This window comes from Notamacropus eugenii, chromosome 4 (assembly GCF_028372415.1).
Source record: "Notamacropus eugenii isolate mMacEug1 chromosome 4, mMacEug1.pri_v2, whole genome shotgun sequence".
Taxonomy (NCBI): domain Eukaryota; kingdom Metazoa; phylum Chordata; class Mammalia; order Diprotodontia; family Macropodidae; genus Notamacropus; species Notamacropus eugenii.
The window spans coordinates 1410574-1438046 of NC_092875.1; the positions used below are offsets into that span (position 1 = coordinate 1410574).

Here is a 27473-nt window from a genome sequence, read left to right on the forward strand (position 1 = left end):
AGGAGCATAATCATGGGCAGGTCATCTCATATCTGTGAGCCTCAGTTCCTCTTCTAAAAAATAGGCATAATCATACAACCGCAGCCATCTCAGAGAGTTTGCACTGATCAAGTTTGTGCATGCACGTCAAACGCTTTGTGACACAAGCAGACATCCTCACAGTTCTGGAATCTGAAGGATGTAGGTCTGGCTCACACCCGCACTGTCTGGACAACTCAGGCCTCCTACCTCTCTTCTCAGCCACCTTAGGAGACCAATCACTCTCCAGCTACAAAGAGGCGAAGTGGGACTGGCCCACAGGCAGGGCTCACAAGGAGCTGGAGACCCAGAGAGTCCAAAGAGGCACAGATGGACTCAACTCCAAATGAACACGAAGCAGGTAAACCCAAGGGCAGTGGGTGGCAATCAGGGAAGGCTTCATGTAGAAGGCAGTGCTTAAGCTAGGATGCCATGAGGCAGAGGGGAAGAGGGACAGCCTTTCAGCCAATGCAAAGACATGGGGATGGGAGACAGGAGACAGGAGGCCATGTGTGTGCAGAGACATAGGATGAGATGGAATCATGAGGTGAACGCAACAGGCAAGAACCAGGGAGAATCCCTGAGTTAGGGAGGGGGTGGAGGGGCAGACCATGAAGAAGCAGTCTCAGGTCATCGAGTCCAATTCTCCCCCTTTATAGATGATGAAACTGAGGCCCAGAAATACAGGGAGTTGCCCAGGGATGAGGCTCACGCATTGTGGGTGGAGCTGTGAAAGCAATTGAGCAGAAGCCTGTCCCTGCCAAGCTCGAGACACCCCTGTGAGATACAAGTGCCAAGGAACTCAATGCCAGAACAGTCGCAGACAAGGAGGGCAGCCCAGGGGCCCCAGTGACTTCCTGGGAGGGGCGACCTGGAACTTGTCCAGGCTATGAGCCTGGAGCATTCAGCTCTGCCATCCTTTGGTCCAGTCCTAGTTCACTGCTTTCTGTGGCAGGTCAGCCCTCAGTCTGGGCCCAGGGGTGTGTCAGCTCAGCTATCACCAAACCATGTTCCCTGTGCTCACCTCTCCCCCCAGCCCTGGGAGGCCCTTCTGGTGTCTCTCTAGCCACATGACTGACCCTTTTTGGGTCCACAGACCTTCGGCTACTCACTGTCCCCTCCGCCTGGCTTTCAAGGCCCTGTATGGCACAGCACGACAAGGCTCCAGCCCCTAACCTCACACCTGTGAGACTTTACCCACCGCTTGGTGTGCCTCCTCTTGACTTTCAGGCCCCACAGAACACCTGTGAGCCTCTATAAGGAACCCATTGTGTCATACTATGTTTGAACTCCTTGAGCCTGAGTATGGGGATGGAGTCATGAAGATATGGGTTCAAATCCTGCCTCAGACACTTCTTGGCTTCCTAGTGACCTTAGCAAGTTGTTTCAACACTGCCTGCCTCAGTTTCCCCATGAGTAACATGGGCACAAAAATGGCACCTCCCTCCCTGGGCTGACCAACAGATGAGACCTTGTTGATAAAGTGCTTAGCAAAGCTCCCAGCTCCTGAGATGTGAGCTAAGATTGACCCCAAGCTCAGAACGCCCAGCCAGGGGCTCTCTGGGCTGATGCTGGGGCAGATGGGCCCCTCTCCTTGACCCGGAGGAGAGAAACAGGGCAGGGAAGGTGAGCAGACACAGGGGACCATCACCCAGTGAGGCCTGACCAGCGGCTGGCATCACGAGAAGCCGACCCAGATAGCCAGCTCTGACTTTCATTACCTGTCGCTGGGCTGATGTCCCCAGGTGTACTTGACAGAACTTGACCGCCTGCTCCAGGGCAGCCCCCTCGTCCACCTGGGCAAAGGGAGGAAGGAAGTGTGAGAGACACCAGGCAGTGGCCTCAGCTTAGGCCCCTGCTCTGACCAAAGTCAGCAATTCCCCTGAATGTGGAATGAGGGAACCAAATTCCAGGTATGGATCCCTGGCTGGTGACAGCATCATTGACTTGGGCCCTTCCATACATGTCCCTTGGGACCCCTGGACCCTGGGCTTGACTCTGGCTGAAAGCTTCTGACCAACCACAGTGTCAAGAGTGGCAAAGTTTTCTCTGGCTCTATCCACCTGCCCTTGGCCCCCAGTCCCAAAGCCCTATGGGGGCCTCTGACTGAACACCCTGTCCTAATGCCCAATGGGGCCTTCTAAGCACAATGTCGTGAGCCCCAATGCCTGCCTGACTTTCCCCTCCTCCCCCACATATCTCCAGTTCCCTACAGAGGCCCCCAGTTACCTGCTTGATCAGCATGTAAGTGTCAGACATAATCTTCTCAATCTTGCCTAAGTCATATGCCATGACCTTCTGGCCATGTTGCCACACACGGTAAGCATCCAGGAGAAGGTTCTTCCCAGACTCAGGGTCATCCAGTAACTTCCTTTTGCGGCTGGACCTCTGTGCAGCCTCATCAAGAGTGGGCTGGCCCAGGCCCTTGATCAGCAGTGGCTGTGGCGGTGGCTGTGCTAGCAGCTGCTGCTGCCGAGAGCTGATGCTCAGATCCTCCAGGGACAGCTCAGTGGGGCGGCCATCAGGCCCTCTGTCTTTGGGAGTGCGGGCGGGTGGAGGCCTCTCTGCCTCGGGGCGCCTGAGGGCCACATCAGTCTTTTCTGGCTCCAGTTCCATGGGCTCTGTGGAGCTTGCCCGGGGATGCTCCTTGAGAGTACTAGGGTCGGCCGTATCCGTGGCCAAGGGGGTATAGTTGGGCGCTATTCCCTTGCCCCCGCCCCCGCCGTCAGACAGAGCCAGCTTCTTGGGGAGGACCTCGCTCCCCTCCTCGGCACTCGGCTTGTTCGAAACGTCTGTTGTCATCCTCTGGCCCTCTGACCCCTGGGAAAGAGCAGAGGATGGTCACAGCTCACCTGGCAAAGCCCACCCTGGTGAGCAAGGGCCCACAATTGTGTGAGGACCTGCCCAACAGGGGCTTGTTCCTAGATACTCAGTGGGCCTTGAACAAGCAGCAGCCCCTGCCCCCAGGGAGCTCCAGGGCAGCCACTTCAGGGACAGGGCTAGCCAGCACAAAGGCTTGGAAAGGGTAGATGAGACTGAGGAGGATAGGACTAGCACCTTCAGATCCCTGGGGGATTTTTCTGAAGGCTGAAGACCAGAAAGGTGGCCAAGAGAGCAAGGTCCAGCACCCAGAAGAGCTTCCATAGACAGTAAGCATTCTGTCCATGGGGTCATTCTGCTCAGACCCCTCTAACTTGGACTTGCCCAAATTCTGACTGATCCCAGGCCAGGCAGCTCAGGTCAAACTCAGGGGGCCCAAAGCACTGTCCATGCACTCTCACCTCAGTCAGCTCATTCAGAGTCTCCTCCAGCACCTTCACGGTAAGGACAAAGGCCTGCTGTGCCAGGACCTGGCGGTCTGCATCCCGTAAGTATTTCCTATGACATGATGATGCTGAACATCAAGCCACCTGACCAGGGTTTGAGCTTCCAAACTCAGGCCAACGTGGGGCAGAGTGCTTGCTGAAACCCAGCATAGACGTTAACAGCAGCAGCTCTGAAAGCCAGTGCTTCAGATGAGCTGGCTCCCTCCCTACCCCCTTCTTTTCTTTTTTCCCTCCTTGCCTTCCTCCCACATGGACTCAACACACAGGCAATGAGCCAGGGAGTGAGGGGAAGGTGGATCTGACTTTTCCCCCCAAACCTACTCAATTCTTAGGAAACAGACAGTGAGGAGATCATCTTGTTCTGTTAATGTCCAAGTGTGGACAGCTCTGGACCTCAGCCATGGGACCACAGAGGTAAGCCCCTTCCCCTCTCTTCCCTCACCAGGTCCCTCGCTGCATTTCACACTGGGGATGGCACCCCTTGTGCACTTTGACATGGTCCAGGGGAAATGGGACATAGAGCGGCCTCCAACCCCCCACAGCCCCAGCATGCAGCTAGCTCCTGGGAGTGCTTCACAACCAGATGGACCCAAAGTCAGAGCAACAAGCCGCCACCCCCCAGCTCCCCATTCCCTCGCCCACTCCCTCCTTTGTCCACCCTCTCGCTCCTTCCAGATGGCCAGAAGCTGCTTGTGTCCCTTCCCAGGAGCTTGCATGCCCCCCCACAGGTCTCGCCTGCTCCACTTACTTCCCCTGGTCAGGCGTCCTCTGCAGCATTGAGGACACCCTCAGCAGAGTGCCATAGTCCTTTAGCTGTGAAAGCACCTGTAGCAGCAGTACAATGGAGCGGTTCATGTGAGAAGCAAAGCTGCCTGGGCGGTCAATCTCATCCACCGGTATACGCCAGATTCCCTACAGAGAAACCAAGGCAGGAGAAATGAAGAGGGCACCTGAACTGGCCCCTGCTCCTGGTGGCCCCCTCGGGCAGGTCAGCCTTCCTCTGGCCCCCAACAGTGGCTTTACATACACTGGCACAAGTTCCCAAGATGCTGCTACAGCGGGGTTCTGTGGGCATGGAATCAGATACTGTAGAAGGCAGGGGGGCTTTTTCAAGAAGAGGTAGGAATCCTAAGTAATGCTTCCAGAACATAGAGCTAGAAGCCTACAGATGGCCACCTCCCCTTCTTGCCACACCTACACTAGTCTGGAGGGTGTGACAGACACATGCTTTTCTACTTGGGACAATATTTGTTTAACATCCCACTAAGAGAGGTAAGAAGGGTGAGGCGTCAGGTTTGGGAGTAGGCCAGGGCAGCATCACTGTGGTGTGAATGTCTGAATCTGAGGTCAGCTCTGAGCAGGGCGTCCTCTGGAAGCAGAGAAGAGAGCCCCTGTGAACCTGGCAGCTCTTGGCTGACTTACAACTCCTTTTGCCCAAGCGTTCATAAGATTCCAGGATCTTAGGGCTAAGTGCAATGTGCCTAGTCTGTACTACACAGATGTGGGAGTCCCAGGCTACAAAAAGCTTCCCTTTGACTGGGGAGAAAGCCAGGGACCAAGAGGTCAACAGATGATCTGGGTCATCAGACTGGGTGCCACCCTAGGCTGGAATGATGACAGAAGGTCTGGGGCACACACCATGCTGGAATCTGCCATAAAAAAGGGTAACTGAGCCTGGAAAAGGGAAGACAGAGAGATGATAGAGCAACCATCTCCTGGGGGACTAAGCTCTATCCAACAGCACAGCCCTCCCTCTGCTGGACCACTTGGAGTTGTTGGAAGACAACTAATGAGAGCCTGTATTCCCATCTAGCACCTTCGAGGCCTTGGGCAAGGCATATTCCCCCACAAGGCCAGGGCTGCACCTGCCCAGGGTCACCAAGAAACCAGGCTGAAGAAGCCCACTGGCACCAGTTTCAAGGGACTCTCAGAGGCCAGAGAAGCCACACCCACTGGGGAAATGAGAGAAAATGGGGGTCAGCCAGAGTGGGGACTCCCCTGCCCTGCCAACCCAAGGTCTCAGGGAGTTGTACAGCCCAACGACAGATCTGTCCCAGGGACACAAGGCCCCCTGGAGTCAAGAAGACAAGTTCAAATCCAGCCTCAGACACTTACAGTTTCCTCAATCATAAATTCTCACACCTCAACAGGGTTGTTGTAAGGATCACATGAGATGACACCAATACAACATTCCGTATAGAGCCTGGTACACAGTAGGTGGTTAATAAACACTTCTTCCCTCCCTCCTCCTCCAAGCAGCTTAAGCATTCACAGAAATCAGACGAACAGCACATCTGCATGGAGGGCAAAGGGAAAGGGAAAATAATTCAACAGAAAAAATAATGCAGGCAACCAGGCCAGGGAGCGGAGCCTCCCCACGATCCAGGAGAGAGCAAAGGGGCAGGCCCAGGGAGGGGGCCAAGGGGGCTCTGGGCAGGCCCCACCTGGCACACTCCTTAGATGGGCAGAGGATACCACGCTGGAAGAAACACCAGGAATCTGCCCTTGGCAGCGTGGGGCTCCCTTCACCAACACTCTTGACAGTCTTGGGGAACTGTTGGAACTGAACAAAGTAACTCCCCTCTGGCCAGCCTTCTGGGGGTGACGTCAGAACAGGCAGACAGATAAGCAGATGGACAGACAGGCAGACAAATAGACAGATGGACATAACAACTGAAAAGAATGACAGAGATGGATGCAAGGCAGATGGACAGGCGGAGATGGACAGATGAAGAGGAAGACAGACAAATGGACAGTTGGACAGGCAGCTGGACAGACAGGGATGGCTGGGCCCACTCTGCAAGGTGTTTCTGCTTCCGACAGGCTCAGACCAGATGGCCTCCCTTTAGCATCAAGGGGTTGGGCCACCTGAGGGAGAGTAGGAACTAAAAGGATAGTCACAGACATTTCAAGAATGAGGACCAGATGGCTCAGCAAACACACGACTTCAAGCTCTGAGCAGACTGTGATGGGGCTGGCAGGGAGGCAGCAGGGACAACAGGCCGGGGCTCTCTGTTGGGCTCTTCTGCACCCACAGCAGCAGGCCTCCCTCACAAGGATGGGCTGGCAGGAGACTGCATGGGACACAGGCACTCAGGTTTGGGTGGCAGTGAGCTCTCTTCCTCTCTCTGGTCACGCAGTCCTCCGCGTTTCTTCTTGGCCAGCTACCTACCCCGCCTGAGAGGGGAGCGGGGCACTGCTCCTTTGCCACTTGTGGGACCTGTCAGCTCCTACCCTCCCCACCTGATAAACACAAACAATAACGATACTAGCAATCATAAACAGCCCATCTTTCCACAATACCCTAAGTGCTCTTTTGATCCTCTCAACAACCTCGCCAATTATTATCTTGAAAGAGCTATCAGAGAAGTCAACTTGCCCAGGGCCAGCTAACTAAATGTTAGACAAGATTTGAACTCAGGTCTTCCTGCCTCCTAGGCCAGTGCTCTAACCCCATGTCTCCATGATGCTGGTCTGTAAGACTAAGGGGGGACAGACTAAATGGACTCCTCTGCCCCCCACCCTGGGAGGAGTAGGAGTCTGGGCAGTGTGCCATGAAGTGACCATGCCCAGGCCTCTGGGCACTGCTCCCCTATCTGGGCCAACACAGGACCTCAGTGCTGGTTTCTCCTACCTTCCCTATCACTGCCAAGGATTCCCATCCTCCCAGAGCCTCAGGCTCCCAACCTAGGAGTCACCTGGGGCTCCTTATTGTCTCTTACTGCCTGCCCCCCCCCCCCACTACTATCTAAGCTGTTGCCAAGGCCATTGCACCTCTGCAGTATCTCTGGTCCATTTCACTTCTCCAGCATCTCTGGTCCATTTCCCCCCTGCTACATCTCTGGTCCATTTCACCTCTGCTACATCTTTGGTCCATTTCACTCCTCCAGCATCTCTGGTCCATTTCACTTCTCCAGCATCTCTGGTCCATTTCACCTCTGCTACATCTCTGGTCCATTTCCCCCCTGCTACATCTCTGGTCCATTTCACCTCTGCTACATCTCTGTCCATTTCACTCCTATAGCATCTCTGGTCCGTTTCACTTCTCCAGCATCTCTGGTCCATTTCACCTCTCCAGAATCTCTCCAATATGGCCCTTCTTTTCTTCTGACACTGCTCCCATCTTGGTGAAGGCCTTCACCACCTCACAACAGGTGTACTGCAATAGCTGCTAGGGCGTCTGCCTGCCTTGTCACTCCCTACTCCAATCCATCCTCCAATCAGCCACTAAAGTGATTTTCTAAAAGTCCAGATCTGACCGTGTAATGCCGCCTAAACCCCCTACTCAGTAAACTCCAGTGGCTCCCTATTGCTTTCAGGTTCAAATTAAAAATGCTCTGCTGGTCATTCAAGGCCCTTCATAACCCAGCCCTCTCCCACCTCTCAGTCTTCTCAAGCCTCACTCCTCCCACATTTTCCTCAGTTCCATGACAAGACACTCCATCTCCAGACTGTGTGCTTTTACACTGGCTGTACCTTCCTGTGTAGAATGCACTCCCTCCTTCCCTTTATCTCCTGGCTTACTTCAAGACTCGGCAAGTAGCACCTTCTTCTGCAAGAAGCTTTTACTCTCTCCCCCAGCTGCTGGGGTCCTCTCTCCCCAAACTACCCAGCAGTCATTTTAAAAATATTTGGCACATTCTTATATACAGGGGTTCCTATAGCCTCCCATCCCATGAGCATACATTGTCTGACTTGTGTGTCAGGGTGTGACATTCCCTTGAGGGGGGAGCTTGAGCTCAGGAGGGGAGGGAAACAGGGTTAGAACAGACTGGAGACCACTCAGAGGGAAGGCACCAGCACTCAGAGGGTTGAGAAGGTAGGTGGGCCATCAATGGGGCCCTACTGCCAGGAGGTGGAGCTAAGGAAGGAGAGAACACATCCCTGGCACAGAGAAAATGCCTATCCTCCCTAGGAGGGGTAGGAAGAAAGTCTGACTTCCCAAGACCCTTCAAAGGCCTGAAACAGGGAGTAGGTGATCCCTCTTCCTGACTGTCCTAGTCCCTTCCCATTTCTTATAGAGGCCATGGACACTAAGATAAGGCTCCCAGGTGGATTCTGCCCCACCCCCTTGGCATGAACACTACACAACACATTTGCTGATCAGTATCACATCCCACATGTCTCGTCTTGTCCTTAAACCCCAGAGCAGGACTTTATAGTTCTCCTTGTACCATACAGTCAGCCAGTGGATTGCACACCTGAGTTCAAATTCAGCAGCAGAGTCACTGAGTGACCTTGGTTAAGTCACTTCCCTCACCTGCCTCAGTTTCCTCATTTGTAAAATGGGGATCACACCAGCACCAACCTCCTAGGGTCAGTGTGAGGATCGAATGAGGTCCTATCTGTAAAGCACTTTGCTTAAAGAGTTACCTATGTAAATGCTAGCTGCCATCAGTACTAATGTTATTTTTGAACTATAACCTTTAGTTGATCCTGCAGCATGTAACAGCCCTCCACTCAGAAACCCCCACTTCATCCTGAGTTTCTATCAAACTGTCTTCCCTGCTCCAACAAACCAGAAGGGGACATGTACACCTGGCTAGGTGACTCCCAGGCCTGGCCAGCTCCCCGCAACACACACACACACACCTCCTAAAAGCCTGTCCTAAGAGTGAGTGCTGAACATTGCGGCCTTACTGACTGCTATCCCAAGCACCCTTGGTTGTGTGCTGGGGGGACAGCAGCTTCAGGAGCAGCCCACCCTCCCGGGAATATGTGGGACCTATGTCTGCTGGGTACTTTCCAGGGAAGTGCATGGACAAGGGGCCCAAGCTCAGCACATGACAGGAATGAACGTTCATGGAGTGCCTCTGTGTGCCAGGTACTGGGCAAAGCATCATTTGATCCTCACAGCAATCCTGGGAGGGAGGGGCAGTCACGGTCACACCATGAGGAAGGGTCTGAGGCTGGATTTGAACTTGGAGCTTCCTAACTCCACGCCCAGTGCTCTACCTACTGTAGAACCACCAAGAGTCAGCTATTATGTGACAGCTATACTGTGCTAAGCCCTGGGGAGACAAAGAAAGGCAAAAAAGGGCTCCTGTCCTGCCCCCCTATAACTACATACCAACAAGTTATAGCCAGGGTTAGTGTGCAGTAATCACCAGAGGGAAGGTGGGACCACTGAGGCAATACCAGGAAACACCTGTCGGAGACCCCAGGGCAAGCTTGGCATCGGTTGGTCCCTCCTCACCGCACCCTCAGGCCGGGTAGGTCTGTGTGTTCCCCCACTTCCCACCCACCCACCCACCCCCACCTGCAGTTCTACTCCCCGCCCCAGGTAGGTCCTCCCCCTGCCCCCAGGCACCTCTTCAGTCATAAGGCATAGCTTGGCTGCTCCAGGTCCAACACTCTTCTCCCTTAGGTCTGGACTTACCAGTACAAGAATTCACCAAATTCTTGGCCCATGAAAAAAGGCGGCCCCCACAAAGTAAGCCAAGTAGGCTGGGGCTCAGCCCGGGGAAGGAGGCCCCTGGGCTTCCCACAAGACCAGTCCTTGGGCAGCCCAGCTCTGGCCCCCGCCCTTGGGCCCTGCCACCTGCCACTCCTACCCTTGGGGACGAGGCCAGGGAACAGCAGCCCCGGGGAAAGAGGAGGCCCTTCTTCCAAGTTAGTCACAGCTGGCTGAGTGCCAAGAACTCACCATCACAAGAGGCAGCTCCGTCCCCTGCCCTGGGACCCCTCCTGAGATGCCCCTGGAGTCAGGGGCCTGGCTGGGCAGCACTAGGGGCAGGGCCTGGGGAGCACCTCCACTTCCATGGGCTGGGGGGAGGGGTGCTGGGGCTCCCCTCCCCTCCTGCCCCAAGTCCGGAGCCTCAAGCCTACAGGCGAGCCCGCTTCCTCTTTCTTCTCTCCCTCTGGCTTCTTTTCTTTCAGGCCGCCCAGGGGCCGGCGACAGCCAATCAGGAAGGGGGAGACAGCCACCCGCCCACGGGCCACCCCAGCAGCAGACTGGGGAGCCCAGGAGGGAGAGGGCTGAGCAGCGGAGGAGGAGGAAGGAGGGGGAAGGGGGAGGAGGGAGGGAAGCAAAGGAGCAGCCCCCTCTCCAGCAGGGCCCCCCCTCCCTGTCCCTCCCCCACTCATACTCTTTCCCTCCTGTTTCCCTCTCCGTCTCTCCTCCCTCCCTCTTTTCCTCTCTCCTGTTTCTCTCTCCCTCTCTTTCTCTCTCTCCCTCCCTCCCTTTCTCCTGTTTCTCTCCCTCCCTCCCTCTATTTCTGTCTCTCCTCTCTCCGTCTCTCCCCCCCACCAACTTTCCTCTCTCTGTCTCTCTCTTCCCCTCTTCGTGAAGGAGGGAAGGGGAGCCCAGCATACATCTGAGCACTCTGGTTTCCTGCCCACAGTACCCAGATCAGAGACCCAGTGATGAAAGGCAGGGGCACCACCAAGGAGGGGTGGCCTGCAAGGGCATCCCCCCAGAGGCTGGGGAGACTGGCCCTGTCTTTAGGTTGGCTCAAGGGCCAGGATAGAAATCTCATTCAATATAATTCGACTCCACCAGCACCAGTCGGTGGTCCACTGTATTGAGTCCCCCCCCCTCCCCAACACAGACTCATTCCCACCAACTCAGCATCCCATCTCCAGCCGCCAGGCCCTTGTTTGCCTTCAGGGATCATCAGAGTGTCAGCCAGGCTGTCAAAGGGCAGTACTAGGACAGAGAATGAAGGAGGGTTAGAAGATGGAGGAGCAGACAGTCTAAAGAAAAACCTGTATTCAGTGCCCACAGGATGTGCAGGCAGCCAGACCTGTAGGTCCCAACCCTGACGCTGATCCTTGTTAGCTGTGTGATCCTGGGCAATCTGAGGCAGGGCACAGCAGGAGGTGGCCCTCCCTCTCTCTCTCTCTCTCTCCAGCTCTGAGTGTGAGTTCTCACCAGCAGCAGATGAGCCTCACTCACCCTCCCCAACCACTTCCCAGTGACTCAGGCACCCTCACTGCACTGTAGAGAGGTGCTTAAGGAATTCAAGAGCCAAAGGATGGTGGCTCACAGCTCTTAAGGGGGCCAGCTACAAGATGGAGACATCTCAACAGAAACACTCAGCAGTGAGAAATGAGGGGATACCCACAGTGACATGAGAACAGGATCCCCAGAAGCTGAGGAGGTCACCAAGAGCAAGGGAGAGACACTGGTCATGGGCCAAAGAAAGAACAAAGATCTGGGGGGGGTCCGAGTGGACCTGACCGGAGTCAGCAGCATCTGGGGGCTAGCTCCATTGGGAGGGGAGAGGCCTAGGTTCAGTGGCAGGGCTGGAGCACGCCCAGAGGAGAGCAACTAGCATGGGTCCTAGGAGGATTGACTGAAAGAACTGCACCTATTTAGCTTGAAGAAAACTCAGGGGAACAAGTGGACCTCTCAGAGGGTCCTGGGGGCCCCTATAAGGTGATAATTCTGTAAGATGACTGGTCAGAGATGAAGGAGCAGAGTGGCTAAGCAAGGAGCATGGTCTATGGCCACCAGGGATGAGCACCCAAAGACCACTGGTGACCAGGAACGAAGCTAGACTGTAGGGGGTCCTGGTGTAGACCACCTAGTGGCTATGACAGGGAAAAGAAACACAGGAAAACAGCTACCAGGGATGGACAGTTAGTGAAGGGTTTTGGTTTTTTAAGGCCGGGGGCAACCTCAGCATGTTTGTAGCCAGTAGAAAGGAAGAGATGAGAATGAGATGAGATGGGATATCATAGGATGGCATGGAATGAGATGATGGCACGGGATGGGATGAGAGGAGACTGGATGAAGAATGAGATAAGATGATGAGATGGGGGAGAAGGGGACATGATGCCAGAGCCAGCTCTCGTCACTGGAGGCACAGACAGATGGCAAGACCAAGAACCCAAGCAGCCCTTTTCTCTGCTCCCTCTCCCCACCATCTCTGCCCCTTCCATGGGCCTTATTTACCAAGAAGACATTGTACTACCCTCAATCCCCATTCTCTTCATCTCACACTCTTTCCACCCCTTGGAGATCACAGAAATATGGCTCGTCTGGGAGATCCAGATCTCCTGACAGTTGGGAGAAAGAAGATACAAATCTGACCTAGATTTGGGCAATGTGTTTGATAACCTCCTTCTGCTAGTTTTATTGGAAAAGGAAGATAGGTGGATGACACTCAGAGGGAAGTGCCCGGGGCCCTCCAGACTAATGTCCTGTGTCCTGGACTCCTTTTCCCAGTCCAGGCACCATCCTCTGGATGGATAAAGTTGGCAGAAGGCAGCTGGACCCACCTCTAAATGCTTCTGATGGCCTGAGAGCCCATCACTCGGGCTGGCTGCCACCAGACACACCTCTGTCCTTTCCCATTGCTGGAAAACCATGAAAGAAATAGCTGATGAGCCTCTGGGAATGAAGAGGAGCAGGCGAGCAGCCCAGGGCCTTCCAAAAGGACCTCGCTTCTTTCTTGATTTTGTCTTAATAAACAAGTAGCTCCCTAAGTCCTGACAAAGCGCTTCCTGTGGCCAGATCAAAGGGCAGCCAGGCCCTGAGCAGCAGGTCTGCCATGGAGCATCCTAGGGAGCCAGACTTGGCTCAGTGCCGTGGACCTGTTTATCGAATGACACTATCACACCTGAAATCGCTGGATGCCAGAGGCTGGATCCAAGATTGAAGAAGCTGCTGACTGCCACAGCCTGTGGGAGGACCCTTTGCCACTAAGTAGAAACCCTTATAATAATCAAAGATCAACAAGGCAATCCTTCCACACCTCCTGGTCAGCTTGGTGGCTCTCCTCCAGCCCACCAACAAAGGTCACTGGCCGTGAGCGAGCTCCCCCTCCTTCACCATCACTCCAGCGCCTTCCATGCCCCTATCCTCCCCCCTGCTCTCTGCAGCAGAGCACCCACCCGCACCCCTATTCTCCCCTTGCATTATGTCTCATCTCTCTCTGTTGACTGGCTCAAAAACATCCACCTCCTCTCTCTCATGCCGAAGATGGCTGTCTATAACTGGTGTCTCCACCAAGTTCTTCCCTCTCACTTCTAAATGAGTTTCATGCAATCCGCCCTCCAATCTCATCATGTCCAAAGTCATTGATGAGCTGCCTGATGGCAGTCTCCTCTCCTCAGCCTGTCTGCAGCCCCACTATTGATCACTCTCTCCTCCTGGATACACAATTCCCTCATTTTCTCTGGACACTTGGCCTCTCCTGGCTCTCCTCCTCCCTCTCTGACCACTCTCCTGTTGGCCCCTCCTCCAGGCCAGGCCCTCTGTCCTCCTGTGACCCCCCAGGCTCTGTCCTGGGCCCTCTGCTCTCCTCCCTCCATATCACTTCATTGAGTGACCTCATCAGTTCCCATGGACTGAATGACTTCTTGGTGCCAAGGATTCTCAAGTCTACCCAGCCAATCCCACCCTCTCTGCTGACTCTGAATCTACTATCTCCAGGTGTCTTCCAGAGATCTCAAAGAGGATGACCAGTAGACCTCTTAAACTCACCATGCCCAAAACAGAAACTGACCTTTCCCCCCTCCTCCCCTCCTTCTGGCCTTCTCACTGTTTCTCTAATCAGCCCCACCCCCATCCAACATGGTGCCAAGGCCTGGGCAGCATCTCTCCAACCTGCCTCCTCTGCCCCCCGCCCAGACCCTCCTCCTCTCACATGGACTATGACAATAGCTGCTGAGGGGTGAGCAGGGTCTGCCTCAGTCTCTCCCTGCTCTGGTCACCATTCAGTCACCAGAGTGGTTTTCCTAAAGCACAGGTCACATTCCCAGACTCAATAACCTTCCATGGGCCGAGGTGGGGAGGGGCCTTTTTGCTCATCCCCTCCTGGCTTCCATCCTGCTCTGCTCCAAGAAGCTTTGGCATCCCTGTGCCTGGTGGGAGTCATGGGTGTGTCCACGCTGTCTCCACCATCAGACTGTGACCTCGTGGAAAGCAAGGACTGCCTTTTGCCTGTCTGTATCCCCAGCACTTAGCCCAGTACTGCCCAGCCCTCTGTCCAGACCCTTTGGGGCTCATGTGTGCTCCTGGCTTCCAAATGGGCCTAGGGGTCTCCCACATCTCTACCCACAGCTGTTCCCTTTAAGCAGCAAAAACTTCCCAAGTAGAGGATGCGGGACACATGACTAGGAGGCTGTTCCCATGAAAAGGAACCAGGGGGTCAGAGCAGGCCACAAGCTCCATGGGGTTCAGAGGAAAGAAAGACAAGCCAAGAGCAGCTGCTGTGGTGGGTCCCTTGTCCTCGCCCATCCCCAGCCTCAGTTCTTTTATCCATTCGCACACTCAGGGTCATTGTTGCTGTGAGAAGCCTGTGATGGATGCAAAGAATGAAGCGCAGCTGGACAGCGAGAGTGCCACAGGTGGTGAGGGGATATACGCTGTCCGACACACTTCCAGTGGGCAGGTGCTGCAAGGGCTGGCCCAGACTTTTGGAGCCCCAGTCAGGGAGCCCCACCTCCCACCCCCAGCCCAATTAGGTGGGCATCTGGCCAGCATTAGAGAATCATCACGGGCCACTGAGGAGCAGTTCTCACCGGTCCTCAGCTCCCCACTGCCTTCTCTCCAAGGCCCTGGCCAGCCACGTGTCTCCACAAGACTAGAAGAGTTGAATGGAAGCTGCACTACCCACAGCCAGTGTGGCGTGACTTGTGCTGGCTGAGGCCAGCTCATGCTCATCCTTTGGTCCTTCCCTTTCTAGAGGTCCATCGGCCATCTCTTCAATGAGATGTTCTAGAACAGGGGTGGGGAACCTGTGGCCTCTGGGTCCTCAAGTGTGGCTCTTGGACTGAATCCAGACTACACAGTACAAATCCCCTTAACAAAAGGATTTGCTCTGTGAAAATGGTCTCAGTCCAAGGGTGTTACCTTGAGGCTGCAGGTTCCCCAGCCTTGCTCTAGAACCTTCCCACAAATCCAAGGCCAGTGCATGGCCTGGGCTTGGCAGACTGCATTCTCTTCCTTTTCTGAAAATCAGGAGAGTGTCTGGTCCCTCTCCTCTTTTCTGGGATCTCTCCAGTAGCCCTTCCCACCTTCCCGTCCACACCAAGCAAAAGTCCCACTGGGTTATTAGGGGGCTGATGCCCCTTTGCAGTGAGGGAGGAAGCAGGCGGGGCAGAGGAAAAGATGAAGAATGTTCCTGGGTCAGGAAAAAGGAAAGGGAGGCCCTGAGGGGATGATGCAATGAGGGCTGAGAAGAGCAGCTGGGGAGAACTGAGGCTGATGAAGGTCACAGATCACAGGTTCAGACTCTCCAGAGGACAGAGAAGATGCCCTTGGAAGGTCCCAGCTGCGCCAGAGGCCAGGCCAAGAGGAGGGGCTCTGGAGTCCATCCAAGCCCATGGAGCCCCCCATCATGGCAGGACCAGGCCAGGTCTGAGCAAGGGCGCCTGGGGCAGGCATGGGGACACGCAGCCCTCTTCAATAACAGTCACAGTGAGAAAGAGTCAGCATTTCTCTAAGGTCTGAAGGCTGGCCAAATGCTTTACAAACATCCCGCTGAATCCTCACAAGACCCTAAGAGGTAGGTGCTATCAAGCTCCCACTTTACAGTTGGGGAAACAGAGGCACACTTAAGTGAAGGAGACCTGCCAGTCAGGGAGGGCCCCCAGAGTTTGGGCGGGGCTTGCTTGGTGTATCCCCATTCCCATCAGTGGGTAAGCAACCAAGACACTGCCTCCAGGCCAAAGAGCTCTTAAATTGGTCCAAACACTACATTCCAAACACAGAAGAAAAACAACCGAGACCAAGGCCACGGCCAGTCTCTCCTGGTTCTGGCAAAATGACAAAGACTTTTCAAAACACCACAGAGCCCAAGGAAGCAAAACAAACCTCCAATCTGGAAAGGGAAAGCATGCCTGGACACTGCAAGGAAACGCGAGGGGCACAAGCTTGGAGGACAGACTGGGTGAAAACATGGCTGCCTGCCTCAGTTTCATCAACTTGTCCACTGGGGCTCCCAGGGCTGTCAATGGGTCCGATGAGCCCTGAGGCCAGGCAGCCCCCCATAGAGCCCCTTTTCCCGGGGAGGGTCCTAGGCACCCCACAGCAGGGATCCACCTCAGTGTCCATGGTGCTGGACTTGAGTCAGGAAGACCTGAGCTCCGATGCAGCCTGACACCTCCTCATTGGGTGAGCCTGGGCAAGGCACTGAAGCCTCAGTTTTCTCATCTGTAAGATGAGGATGAAGACAGCACCAACCTCTCACGGTTGTGACCAGGATAAAATAAGATCATAAAGTGCCTGGCACAGTAGGGGCTTGTACTTTGCTGCCCCCAACTCCCTTGGCCCTGGGGCTTCTGGTTCAACAAGGGAGTCCGGGCCCTGCCCCACCCCCCAGGCCAGCCCATCCTTCACATTCCCTCCCCCTCCCCACCAGGTCAGCCCCCAGGGTTGTCTGTGGCCTCAGGGATCACATACCAACATTTCTGCTCAGCTCTCAGAGCCATGACACCCCTCCAGTCCTCCATGTCTAGCCACGCTCCCTATTCCCTTCATGAGCCTTCCCACCACCCCCACCCTCCCAGGCCTACAATGCTCTCCCTCCTCACATTCCCTCTCCTTGGAAGGCGCTGCAGAGCCCTCACAGCTTCAGCCTCAGAGGCACAACTCCCCTTTCCCATGTGTGTGCACATGTGTGCACATGTGTTATTCAGTCACTCAGTGCCATGACTCTCCTTGGCCCCTCGACCAAAGCATGCCAGACCACTCTGGCCTCCACGTGGGCAGCATCGGGTCAAGCACTAACATATGACAATCACAAGGGGCACATTGGGACACTCTGGACTTTCTGCTGCTGTTGGATGCCATGGCCAGCCCCTGATACTGAGCACACCTTGTCTAGTATGCAGTAGGGCCGTCCTAACCTCACCAATGCCTGCAGGGGCCAGCTAGGGCCTAGGTGCAGCAGACAGATTGAAGGGGGCCACACCTGGCACTCCATTAGTCTGGGAGGAGCTGACTTCCCTCACCTGGGAGATCCCTGTACCATTTGGATGACCTGGGGCAAACACTGCCCATCCGTCCCCAAGAACTGAGAGAAGTGGGGAGAGGCAAGTGAGCAGGTGGGGGCAGGGACAGTAGGTGCCCCCAGAGCTTCCTGGGGGTCATACCCGGCTCCCAAGAAGCAAGCATATGCCCCCGCCATCTCCCCAGGACCCAGAGGATCCCACATGCCCCCTGGCATTCTAAGGACCTCCACTGAGGCGGGGTGGGCAGATGGGGCCCAGAACATGACACCCAAAATCTGAACATGCAGACACAGGGGGCCTAGGTGCCCACAAAGTGCCAGGCTGTGGGGAGAGCCCTAAGCAAGCAAAGTGTTACAAATATGGGTTCATTTGATCCTCACAACATCCCAGAGAGGGAGGCGCTAGTACAGTTCCCATGGTACAGCAGAGGAAACTGAGACAGGCAGTGGTGAAGTGATTTGCTCAAGGTCACGCAGCCAGTGTCTGAAGATGGATTTGAACTCAGGCCTTCCTGACCACAGCCCCGCTCCCCCTAGCTGCCAGAAGACCTGGAGACAACATGGACACAACCAACAGACACACAGACTAAGTAACCACATGTGAAATGGACATGAGACCATTGGGGAATGAGCCCCTATTGGTGTGCCACCAGTATGAGGCCAAAGTCCTAGAGGAAGAGCTGTCATCAGCACTGGTGAAGAGACCACAGCCTCACTGGAGTCACTGGGCCACCGGCCAGGGGCTCAGTCCTAAGAGATGGAAGAATGCAGGGAGTGCATTCCAGACCAGAGCACAGCCAGAACAAAGGTTGGGAAAGGCCTGGAGCTGATGGCCAAAGCTGATAAGGGCCCTGGGGTAAGCAGGCATGGGAGCCCCCAGCAGTCCTGGCAGGACCAGTCTGTGAAGGGTTGCAGGGGCTGCATATCAGAGGGGACAGGCTGCCTCATGAGGTAGTGAGCTCCCTATCCTTGGAGGTCTTCTAGCAGAAGCCAGACCACTGCTTATAGAGGCTTCCTCGGAGGGGTCAGGGCTGCACCAGAGGCCAGGGACAGGATGGAGACCCCCTTAGAGGACAGATGCTTCTCGTTCCAAGTACATGGGCCATGCCTGGACACTTGGTCCACCTCAAGTCCATACCCCGTTTCCTCTCTACTTCTCTTGGGACAAGAGATTGATCTTGGCTGTCAGAAGACAGGGCTCGCTTCCTGAGAACTCGCCTGGAAAACAAGACCCTGGCTGAGCTCCCAGAGAATGCAGAGGGCATCGCCTCGACCGGCTAGACCTTGAAGGCCAGCCAAGTTAGCCAGGGAACAGCGTGTGAAGCTGGGCTCAGGGGGAGTGTGTCTGACCCATGAGCTCGTTTTTTCCAAGGAGAGGCCCAAGAGCCTGGGTTAAACAGAAGAAGTTCCCCCCCATGCATAGCAATGCATGCTGCAGGGGCCACCAGGCACCCCTGAACCCCTTGCTCCCTCCTCTACCTCTTTTCTTTCTCTGGCCAACGCTGACTCCAGAAGGTGAGAAGGGGCCAAGCAGATGGCTCCGGCCTGCCCTGGGGAGGTGGGGGAGGGAGACTGTGGGAGCCAACAGAGCTGGGGACCGCGGAAGGGGGCCCCTGGCAGCCCCTCTCTGGCTCTGAGGGGCCTGGAGCTGCTCCCAGGGATGCTGGCCTTCACAACCCCCCGGGGATCCCACCCTATCATCATCATTGCCCCCACAGAGTCCCCTACCTTCTCTCTCACCCTGCTCCTCAGGGGCTGCTCTCTGTAACTCTGGAGCTTCCAACAGGCAATAAACATGTATCAAGGGCCTACTACATGCCAGCTAAGGTCACATAGTAGGTGCTTCAGGTTTACTGACTGAGCTATAGAAGATGAGTTTTCAATGGAGGGCGTGGGAAGAGACTTCAGGAGCTCTTGGGGAGCCTCTGGAGAAAGCTCACTGGTTAGAGCACTGGCCCTGAAGTCAGGAAGACCTGAGTTCAAATCAGGTTCAGATAGGTATAGCTGGGTGACCCCAGGCAAATCACTTCTTCCTGTTTGCCTCAGTTTCCTCATCTGCAGAAGGACATGATAAACCTCTCCAGTATCTCTGCCAAGAAAACCCCCGATGGGGTCACAGAGAGTCAGACATGACTGAAAAGACAGAACAACAAAGCTCCCACGTGAGAGGGGATGTGGGTCCCTCTGGATGGAGCAGCCCACGGAGGAAGCCACGTGGCATGAGTTTGCCTTCCTCATGAGGATCTCATGTCTGTGTTCTAGGAAGGATGAGCACCGGCCCCACGAGCTGGCTCACCAAAGGTAACTCTGGACTCTGCGAGAAGTACCCATGGACCCCATGGCCTCTTCTCCTTCCTGGGTTCCTAGGCTGCTTGGCAAACACCAGGCTTTAATGCCTCCTTTTCACAGCAATTGCTCTTAGGGCGGGCAAGGCCCAGAGAGATGAGGAAAGAAGGAGAGGCCTTGCCGCCACCTCTGAGCTGAGCCTGGAGGGAGCAAGCAGTCTGGGCAGGCTGCCCAAACAGACCATTCAGCCGCAAGCTCCAGTCAGAACCCCCTCCCAGCTTTCTGGTCTTCTCACACCTCAATCCCCACCACATGCTCTGACCCACTGACCCAGCCTCTGGGCACTCCATGAACAAGCCCCTCCTTCTCTGGGCTCAGAGTCAAGAAGACTCGAATCCAAACCTTACCCCAGATATCAACTAAGACAAGCCTCTTAACTTCCTCTCACCTGTAAAATGAGGGAGGGGGACTCAATGCCCCACTCCAGCTAAGCACATCTTCCCTCATGCCTGCCCAGCCTCCTGGGGTCCCTCCTCTTTTTGCCAGCTGTCTGCCCCCAGTGTCCTCACCCTTGCCCAACAATCCCTTAACCGCCAAACTCCCCCTTCTTCCCCTGTGATGCTCGTGACTGCCTGTTTCTCTCTCTCGGTATTCATCCCAGTCTGGGCCTGCCCACACCAGACATTCCACCTCGTACAGAAGAGATCAGGGCCTTTACGGGAGCAGAGAATGCTCCCACACATTTAAAGTTTTTGTTTCTGTCTTCATCTCTTCTCCCACCTCCGCTCTTTCGCAAGCCATCCCTCGTAACAAAGAAAAAGAGAAACAACAAGCCGGGCCAGTCTAACCAATGCACCAGCTGATGTGTATACACTGTCCCAGCCCCCCAAGCCTCCACCCTCCCTGCAAAAAAGGTGGGGGAGGCACATTCTGTCACAGCTTCTGCCAGCTTCAGTCTCCATTTTCGGCTCTTTCCACTGAAGTCATGGCCATTGTTGCCATGTATATTTTTCAGCTGGTTTTCCTAACTTCATAGAAGTGATAAAAGTTAATGTGGAAACAATTCCTGCTAAATCCTGGAGTAAAGCATGGTGGCCCCCTACCCCACAGTCATCTGGCACAGTTCTCAAAGCTCAACCCACAGCAACGAGGCCGGAGAAAGATCTCAAAGGCTTTAAAAAGATCGGCAAAGAGGAAACAGAACTGTCCCTATTTGCTGATGATGATTTTACTTAGAAAACCTGGAGAATCAGCAAAGAAATCAAACAAAATCACTTTTGTATAGAGCAAGAATAAAATCCAGGAGGAAATAATGGAAATGGAAGTGCTCCTGCCACAAAACTGAACATGTAGAGTCAGTCCCCACGGATCCAGTTAGAAGAAACATTCCTCAAAGAGACAGAAAATGTCTTAGACAACAGAGTAAAAACGATACTGCCACCCAGCTTAAAAAATAAAAACGTCAAGGAACCAAAGATGCTGAATCTCAAAGAAAAACTTTCTTACGAAAGAAAGGCGGAGGGAAAGGGCAGGAGTATTCTTGGCTCTTAAACAATGGGCTAAAGTGAGAATTATCAAATCCATCTGATTTTAGGTAAAAGAACAGAAAGATGGGAACAGAATGAAAGGAAGAGACTGGACAGAAGAAGAATCTCAAACACATGACCTCAAATAAACCCACAGTCAGTAAACCAGAGCATAACAGTCCCCTGAGAAAGAACTCCCCTGCTGACCACAGTGGGTCCGGCAGAAGGAGGTTTAGACCAGTGTCTTACACAACACATCACAACAATTCTAAATGGAGACATGAACTAAATATCTGAACTCACACCAGATAAAATTCTGAGGAGAAACAACTCGAGCTCCTCTCGTGGCTGTGTTAACAAGACTTAACTAATACCAACGACAGAAGAATAATTAGCATTTACTCACACAGGCCGTGTGCCAGGCATTGTGCCAAGCACTTCACAGATGGGATCTCCTTTGATGTCAGCGACAACTGAGAATACCCTAGGAGGCTGGTGCTGTTACGATCCCCATTTTATAAATGAGAAATGAAGGCAAGCAGAGGTGAAGTGACTTGTCCAAGGTCTCCTTCACAGTGTCTGAGGCTAGATTTGAACTCTGGTCTCCCTGGCTGCAAGCCCAGTGCTCTGTGCGCTGTGGCGCCCCCTTGCGGCCTCCATGACTATGGCTGGGGAAGTGTTAACCAAACTCAGCCATGGTACCGCCAAACAGCCTGGCTATGACCCGTGTGCCGAAGGAGGGACATTTTTCCTGGGAAGGCCACTTGGGGCATAGATGTATCAGTCCCTTCTACACTGACTGGCCCAAGCTTCAATTCCACACATGGGCACAGGGTGGCCCATCTTTCTGCACATGGTCTCCCTGCTTTTGTCATTCTGGCCAATTCCCTGAGACCTCTTCAATGGAAACACCATTCCAGGACTCCTGCAGCCAAGTTGACTACAAAGTAAAAAACGCCCATGGTCCCCCTCGCTGGGACAGTGACATGGGGCAAAGGCTGCCTGGGTCTACTGGTTGGCAGCCACAGAACCCACCGGGCCTGCTCACTGGGGAAGTCTTCCTAACAATCCTCCGCTCCCACTTATTCTAGGGGTGGGAGGATCACTTCACTTAATCACTTTTAGCCTTTTAAAATGTGACAAGCTTCTTTTCAAAGTGATTGTTTTGCTGAGAAGTGCTTTTGCTCTTCTGATGAGACTGTGGCAACAGGACCCCCTGTGTGCCCCTTCTCCACCTCTCCAAGGGGGATCACTACCCCTGCTTGCTCACCTCTAAGGCTTCCTTATTTTCCCCAGTTACCCAAGGAGGGGCTACCCCCAAAAGGGATGTATTGCCCCGAGGCTCTCGAAGGGCAGGAGGAAGCGGCCTTTGATACAGGGAAGGATGCGGACCACCTCTCATTCCACAGGCTTACAGAGCAGGCCGTACCATGAATGGAGACTCTAAACCCAGGGCTGCCAGCTATGGAGCCACAAGATCATCATGCACAGGCTCTGCCTTTCTCTCCCATTTCAGAGGCCCCAGCCGAAACACTCCAGCCTGGGGCCTGTACCATGAGAAGAGAAGTTCCCTGAGGGCTGTTTTTAGCTATTCACTGGGCACACAGTAGGCCGATTAAACACCCTCCACTCATTCACAGGAACCTCTGGGAGGCTGTGACACTGGCCGGTCTCCAACCTGCTGCAGCCCAGGGAGGACCATGGCTGCCAATCATCCCACCACCACCACCAGTCCGAGCCATGGCTCAGAAGAGGCCAAAGAAGTGATACTTACATTAAAGAAATTCGTCTTGTTCCTCTCACAGAAGAGGCCCTGGGCGGGCATGTGTGGCAGCTGCTGCCATGGGATACTGCTGCCTAGCAACACATCTCGGGCCCACTGGAGGTTCTGTGGGGGCAGAGGAGACGACAGAGGGGGCCTGAGGTTAGGCCAATAGCAGTGGCACCCTCACCCCCTGCCTAGACCTACGGTCCCCTGACTGATGGCCCCCCCTCTGGACTTCTGGGGAGTTCCTCTCATTTCAGGGGTGCTGCTCCCCTGCCCTCAAGGTAATGCAATAGACACATGGGATTGCCATGGGGAGCTCTTAATTCTCCAAAGCTACAACAGAAACAGGGTCACTGAGGATTCTTGGAGGTCCTCAGAAAACCCCATATTCACACCATCTGCTCAGTGTGTTCCAAGAACATGTAGTCTGCACTACACTCTGGAGTGCTGGGGTACCCAAGGATGCCCAAAAGCCTCTTGTCTGAAAGCTCTGCTCTAACCCACAGGAGCCCTGCCCTTCTCAGGGTGTCTGCCACCCACACCGGGGCAGAAGGGAGTGGCCAGGCAGAGTTGGCATTGAGGTGGCCCTTCCAGACTGGATGCTGAGGCAAGGGCCACAGTCATCCCCACTGAAGAGATAAGGAAACTGACAGGAGAAGGACCTGCCTAGGCCAAGAAGGGAGGCCTGAAGAGCCTGAGAGGGGAGGGCTTGCATCAAGGAAGCCTGCAAAAGGCTTTAGGATCTCCTCTCCCTGCCTTCCCAACCTTGCAAGGGAGTCCTGAGGACAAAACAAAATCCCTTGAGAAGTGTTTGCAAATTGTAAAGCACAGCTGTAAGTGGTGGTTATCATCATTCTTTCTGTGAATTATACAGGCGTATACATGCATTGGTGGTGGAGCTGTGACCTGGTCCAACCATTCTGGAAAACCATTTGGGATTACTCAAAGGCAGGGGCAAGAACCCCACTGTCAGGCACAAAATGAAAGGCCCCACCTCTCTTTGGGAGCTACTAAAAGACCAGGAAACAAAGGCAAAGGACTAGAACTGTGTTGTAAGAAAGTATGACAGAGAAGCCTGGGAAGACTCCTATGAACAGATGCAGAACCGAGAAGACTGTCCACAATGGCTACCACCATGTCAACAGGAAAACAAGATAAACAGATAAGACTGAAGGCTGAATAATTAGAAGGACCAAGAGGCTGGGCCTCAGAGAGCAGGCACTGGAAACTCTGGCTGTGGAGCACTGTCTACTGTCAGATGGGATGATAATCCTTATGAAGCTCCTACTGTGTGCTGGCACCGTGCTAAGCACTTGACCAAAATGATTTCATTTGATCCTTACAACAACCCTGGGAGGGAGGTGCTATCATCCCTATTTTACAGATGAGGAAACCAAGGCAGGCAGCAGTGAAGTGCCTTGCTCAGGGTCAACTGGTCAGTAAATATCTGAGGTCAGATTTGAACTCCAGGCCTAGCACTGCCTTGTTATCTGCCCGCACCCCAAAGAGGGGTTGCATCCAGGGGCCCGAAGAATGCTTTTACCTTATGAGTCTTGCTGTGTGTATAGAGGAAGGCCAGGCGGTACAAACTCTTGTAGTGCTGAGGGAAGCGGCTCAGGCAGAGGCGAAAGGAAGTCACACATTGCTCTGTCAGAAACTTGCGCTGGCCCTCAGCATCAGCTGGCAGCCGCTCTCCAAGGGACTCGCCTCTCTTCTTGCTGTCCCAAGGGGATGGTGCAGGGGTGGAGGTTGTGGGCTTGGTTGTGGCGTCAACCCCTGGAGCCCGCAATGATTCTACACCTTCCGAAGGCTCCTCGCCTTTCCCTGAAAGAGGGAAGTCACATCTCAGCCCAGCTCTTAGACCTCTGATGCCAGCCAGACTCTGACTCCATGTTTGTCATAGGAAGGGGGGCAGAGGGAGAAGGAGAACAGAGACAGAGAGGCAAGAAAGAGGAAGAAAGCTTCGTTTTACGAGTAGCTGGCCCTGGAAAGCGCCTCCCCAGTGGAAGGCAGGCCCCGACCAGTCACCCCGGTGATTACTCTCTTCCTGGGGAAGCTCATCACTGTCCTGCACTCAGAGCAGGACTCAGCAGTTAATCTTGCTCTGGCTGCACCCACAGCCTTGACTGAGCTAAGAAGTTCTATTGTGCTTCTCCCTTTCCTGGGCTGGTCCATCATTTTGTCATCATACGCAGAATGTAAATACAAAGTAATTTGGGGTGGGAGATCACCTTTCAACAGTGAAGCAGCCAATCCTGACCTGAGCCTTGAAGGAACTAGGGATTCCAAGAGGTGAAGGGGACAAGGGAGTGCCTGCTAGGCACAGGAGGCAGCCCATGCAAAGGACCAGAGGCTGGTGATGGAGAAGCACCTTGGTGCTCCCAGTTTAGCAGGCTGCAGTCAGAGGGGATGGAGGGTCACTTAGCCCTCCTCCAGCCTAGTGCTCTTTTCTGTTTTCATTAAAAACTCTGAGAAAGCCTTAGAATAAGTGAAAACGGAACCTGTATGGCAGATCCAAGGCAATTCCTAGAGTGAGAGATGGCATTAGTGATGGGAAGGGAGGGGCAGGAATCAAGAAGATGGCAGAGGTGAGCAGAGAGGGTATCTCAGAGGAGACAGGGCTATGGAAGGCATGGAGAGGGGCTGCCTGTGGAAAGGAGTTCCAATTGCCCTGGTGGGTTTCAGAGAGGAAGGAGCTACCAAAAGGCCACCTGATCCTCAGCTTTTGGATCCCACCTGAAGACTTTGGTGGGGGGTTGTTCTGTCATGTCGTGGCAGGAGGACCCAGATGGACAAATAGGCAGGGGCCCACAAGAGAAGGAGGGGTGGAGCTTGGGCCATTTGCTACCCAGAGGGTGAGGCTGATCACATGCTGGCCTGTTACCTCAAAGGGTGGGTGAGTCCACTAAGACCCTAAGGGTCAGGAGCTCCCTGTAGGGAGCCTTCCTGGAGCAAAACCCCAACCTCAGCACACATACCCCTTTCTAGGATCAGCCCTGGCAATGCTGCTGAGGTGCAGGCCCCCAGGGGCCGCTTCTCCAAGAAAGGCTTCCGGGAGTTCTCCTGGGAGCTGGTGGGCTCACTGAAGACATCCTGTGTTGAGCTGGAGTCAGAGAGGGCCACTGCAGTGCTATCCTGACTCCTCTCTAGAAAAGAAGAAAGAGGAGCCAATGAATGCACCATTCCCCAGCAGTGCTGCCACAGAGCTGGGCCCCAACCAGCCTGAGCAAGAGCCTATCCCCAGGTGTTTCTGATGTGGCCCATGGAGTTGGGAGTTCCCCTGAGGGCAGTATGCCCAGAACACTGTCCAGAGACCCCGGCCAGGCATGCTCCAAGTTTTCCATGTCCACACCCAGATGTACTTCCTGTCACCAAGACCCTGAACTAGCAGCCAGAGCCCAAGATCCAGACCAGCTCCTGGGACCATACGAAGAGACATTAACAAAGGCCAGGGGACCAGGTCACACAGACCAGACCAGCCCCCTGGAGGCAGTGGTCTGAGACTGGCAGCAGCCACAGAGCCTAGCCACATCCTGGGGCCGGGCCCTCCTTCCCTTGCACCCCCTGGGCCTCACTACATTACTAACCCAGCATTGATGGAGAGTTTCCTAGGAGTCAGGCACTGGGGTCACAAAACCAGCCCTAACCTCAAGGAATTGACCAGTACAAAGACTGAGGAGGGTGATGGGCCCCCAGCAGTACTGGGACTGGGAAAGAGCCCTTGAGAAGAATATGGGAGGGCTGGAAGCCTGGTACCAGGGGTGGGAAGGAAAGTCATGCAGGAGCTGGAGCGTGCAGATCAGGTCCCACCATGGAGCTGGGAGGGTGGGAATGGCACAGGTCTGGAAACTCTCCAGGGGCAGGCAGTGGGAAGCAGTTCCATCATGGGCACCCTGCTGAGGGTGGCAGGCCCAGAAGCCGAGGGCACCTCCCCAAGAGCCACAGTGCAGTCCAGGTTGGGCCTGGAGATCTCCTGCTCCTCTGACCTCCCTTGGGCCCAAGTTGGTGCCCTGATGACCTGTGCAGACCAGTGGGCAGCAGCCCTTCCCCAAACTAACAGTGAAGATGGGCATGCCCACTGACCAAGAGCAAACTGGTCTCCTTGACACTGCTTGAAATTCTCCAGTCTCAGGAGAAAACCCAGACACACGCTAGCAGTATGACCCTGGGCAGGTCACTTTACCCCTGCCTGCCTCAGTATTCTTATCTGTGACCTGGGAATCCTAATAGCACCCGCCTCCTCCCAGGACTGTAAAGGGCTCAGCCCAGCCCCTGGCACACAGCAAGCCTTCTGAAACCCTGGGGAAGGAGCCGGGGCTGGGCTGTGCTGGGCCATCACAGTAAACCAGCATACCGGTCTCTGCTGACACCAAGTATTTGTAGAGCTTTATAGATGGGATCCCCTCTACAGCTCCCCAACAGCCTGAGGAGGAGGAGGCTGGTGGCACTCTGATCTCCATGTTACAGCTGGAGATACTGAGGCAGCCAAACTCATGTGGTGAAAATGGGCTGTAACCCCAGTGTCCATGCACCTTGGTGCCCCCTCATGGCCTTGGTCAGAAAGGTGAAAAGGAGGCAACGCACCCAGCTAACGAACTATGTAAGAAGTACCAAGAGAGGGGACTTAATACTAGACTGAATAGGG

General features: G+C 54.5%; 1 protein-coding gene across 1 annotated transcript in view; it reads right to left on the minus strand.

The window, feature by feature from the left end:
- CABIN1 (calcineurin binding protein 1) overlaps window positions 1-27473 on the minus strand; it is a 96159-nt gene that overhangs the window by 11943 nt on the left and 56743 nt on the right. Inside the window, exons 27-33 of the mRNA XM_072599595.1 lie at window positions 25807-25974; window positions 24372-24652; window positions 22835-22948; window positions 4093-4256; window positions 3300-3396; window positions 2248-2838; window positions 1740-1814 (exon numbers count right to left, since the gene is read on the minus strand). Coding sequence (XP_072455696.1) covers window positions 1740-1814; window positions 2248-2838; window positions 3300-3396; window positions 4093-4256; window positions 22835-22948; window positions 24372-24652; window positions 25807-25974 — 1490 coding nt within the window. The remainder of the gene's footprint in view (window positions 1-1739; window positions 1815-2247; window positions 2839-3299; window positions 3397-4092; window positions 4257-22834; window positions 22949-24371; window positions 24653-25806; window positions 25975-27473) is intronic.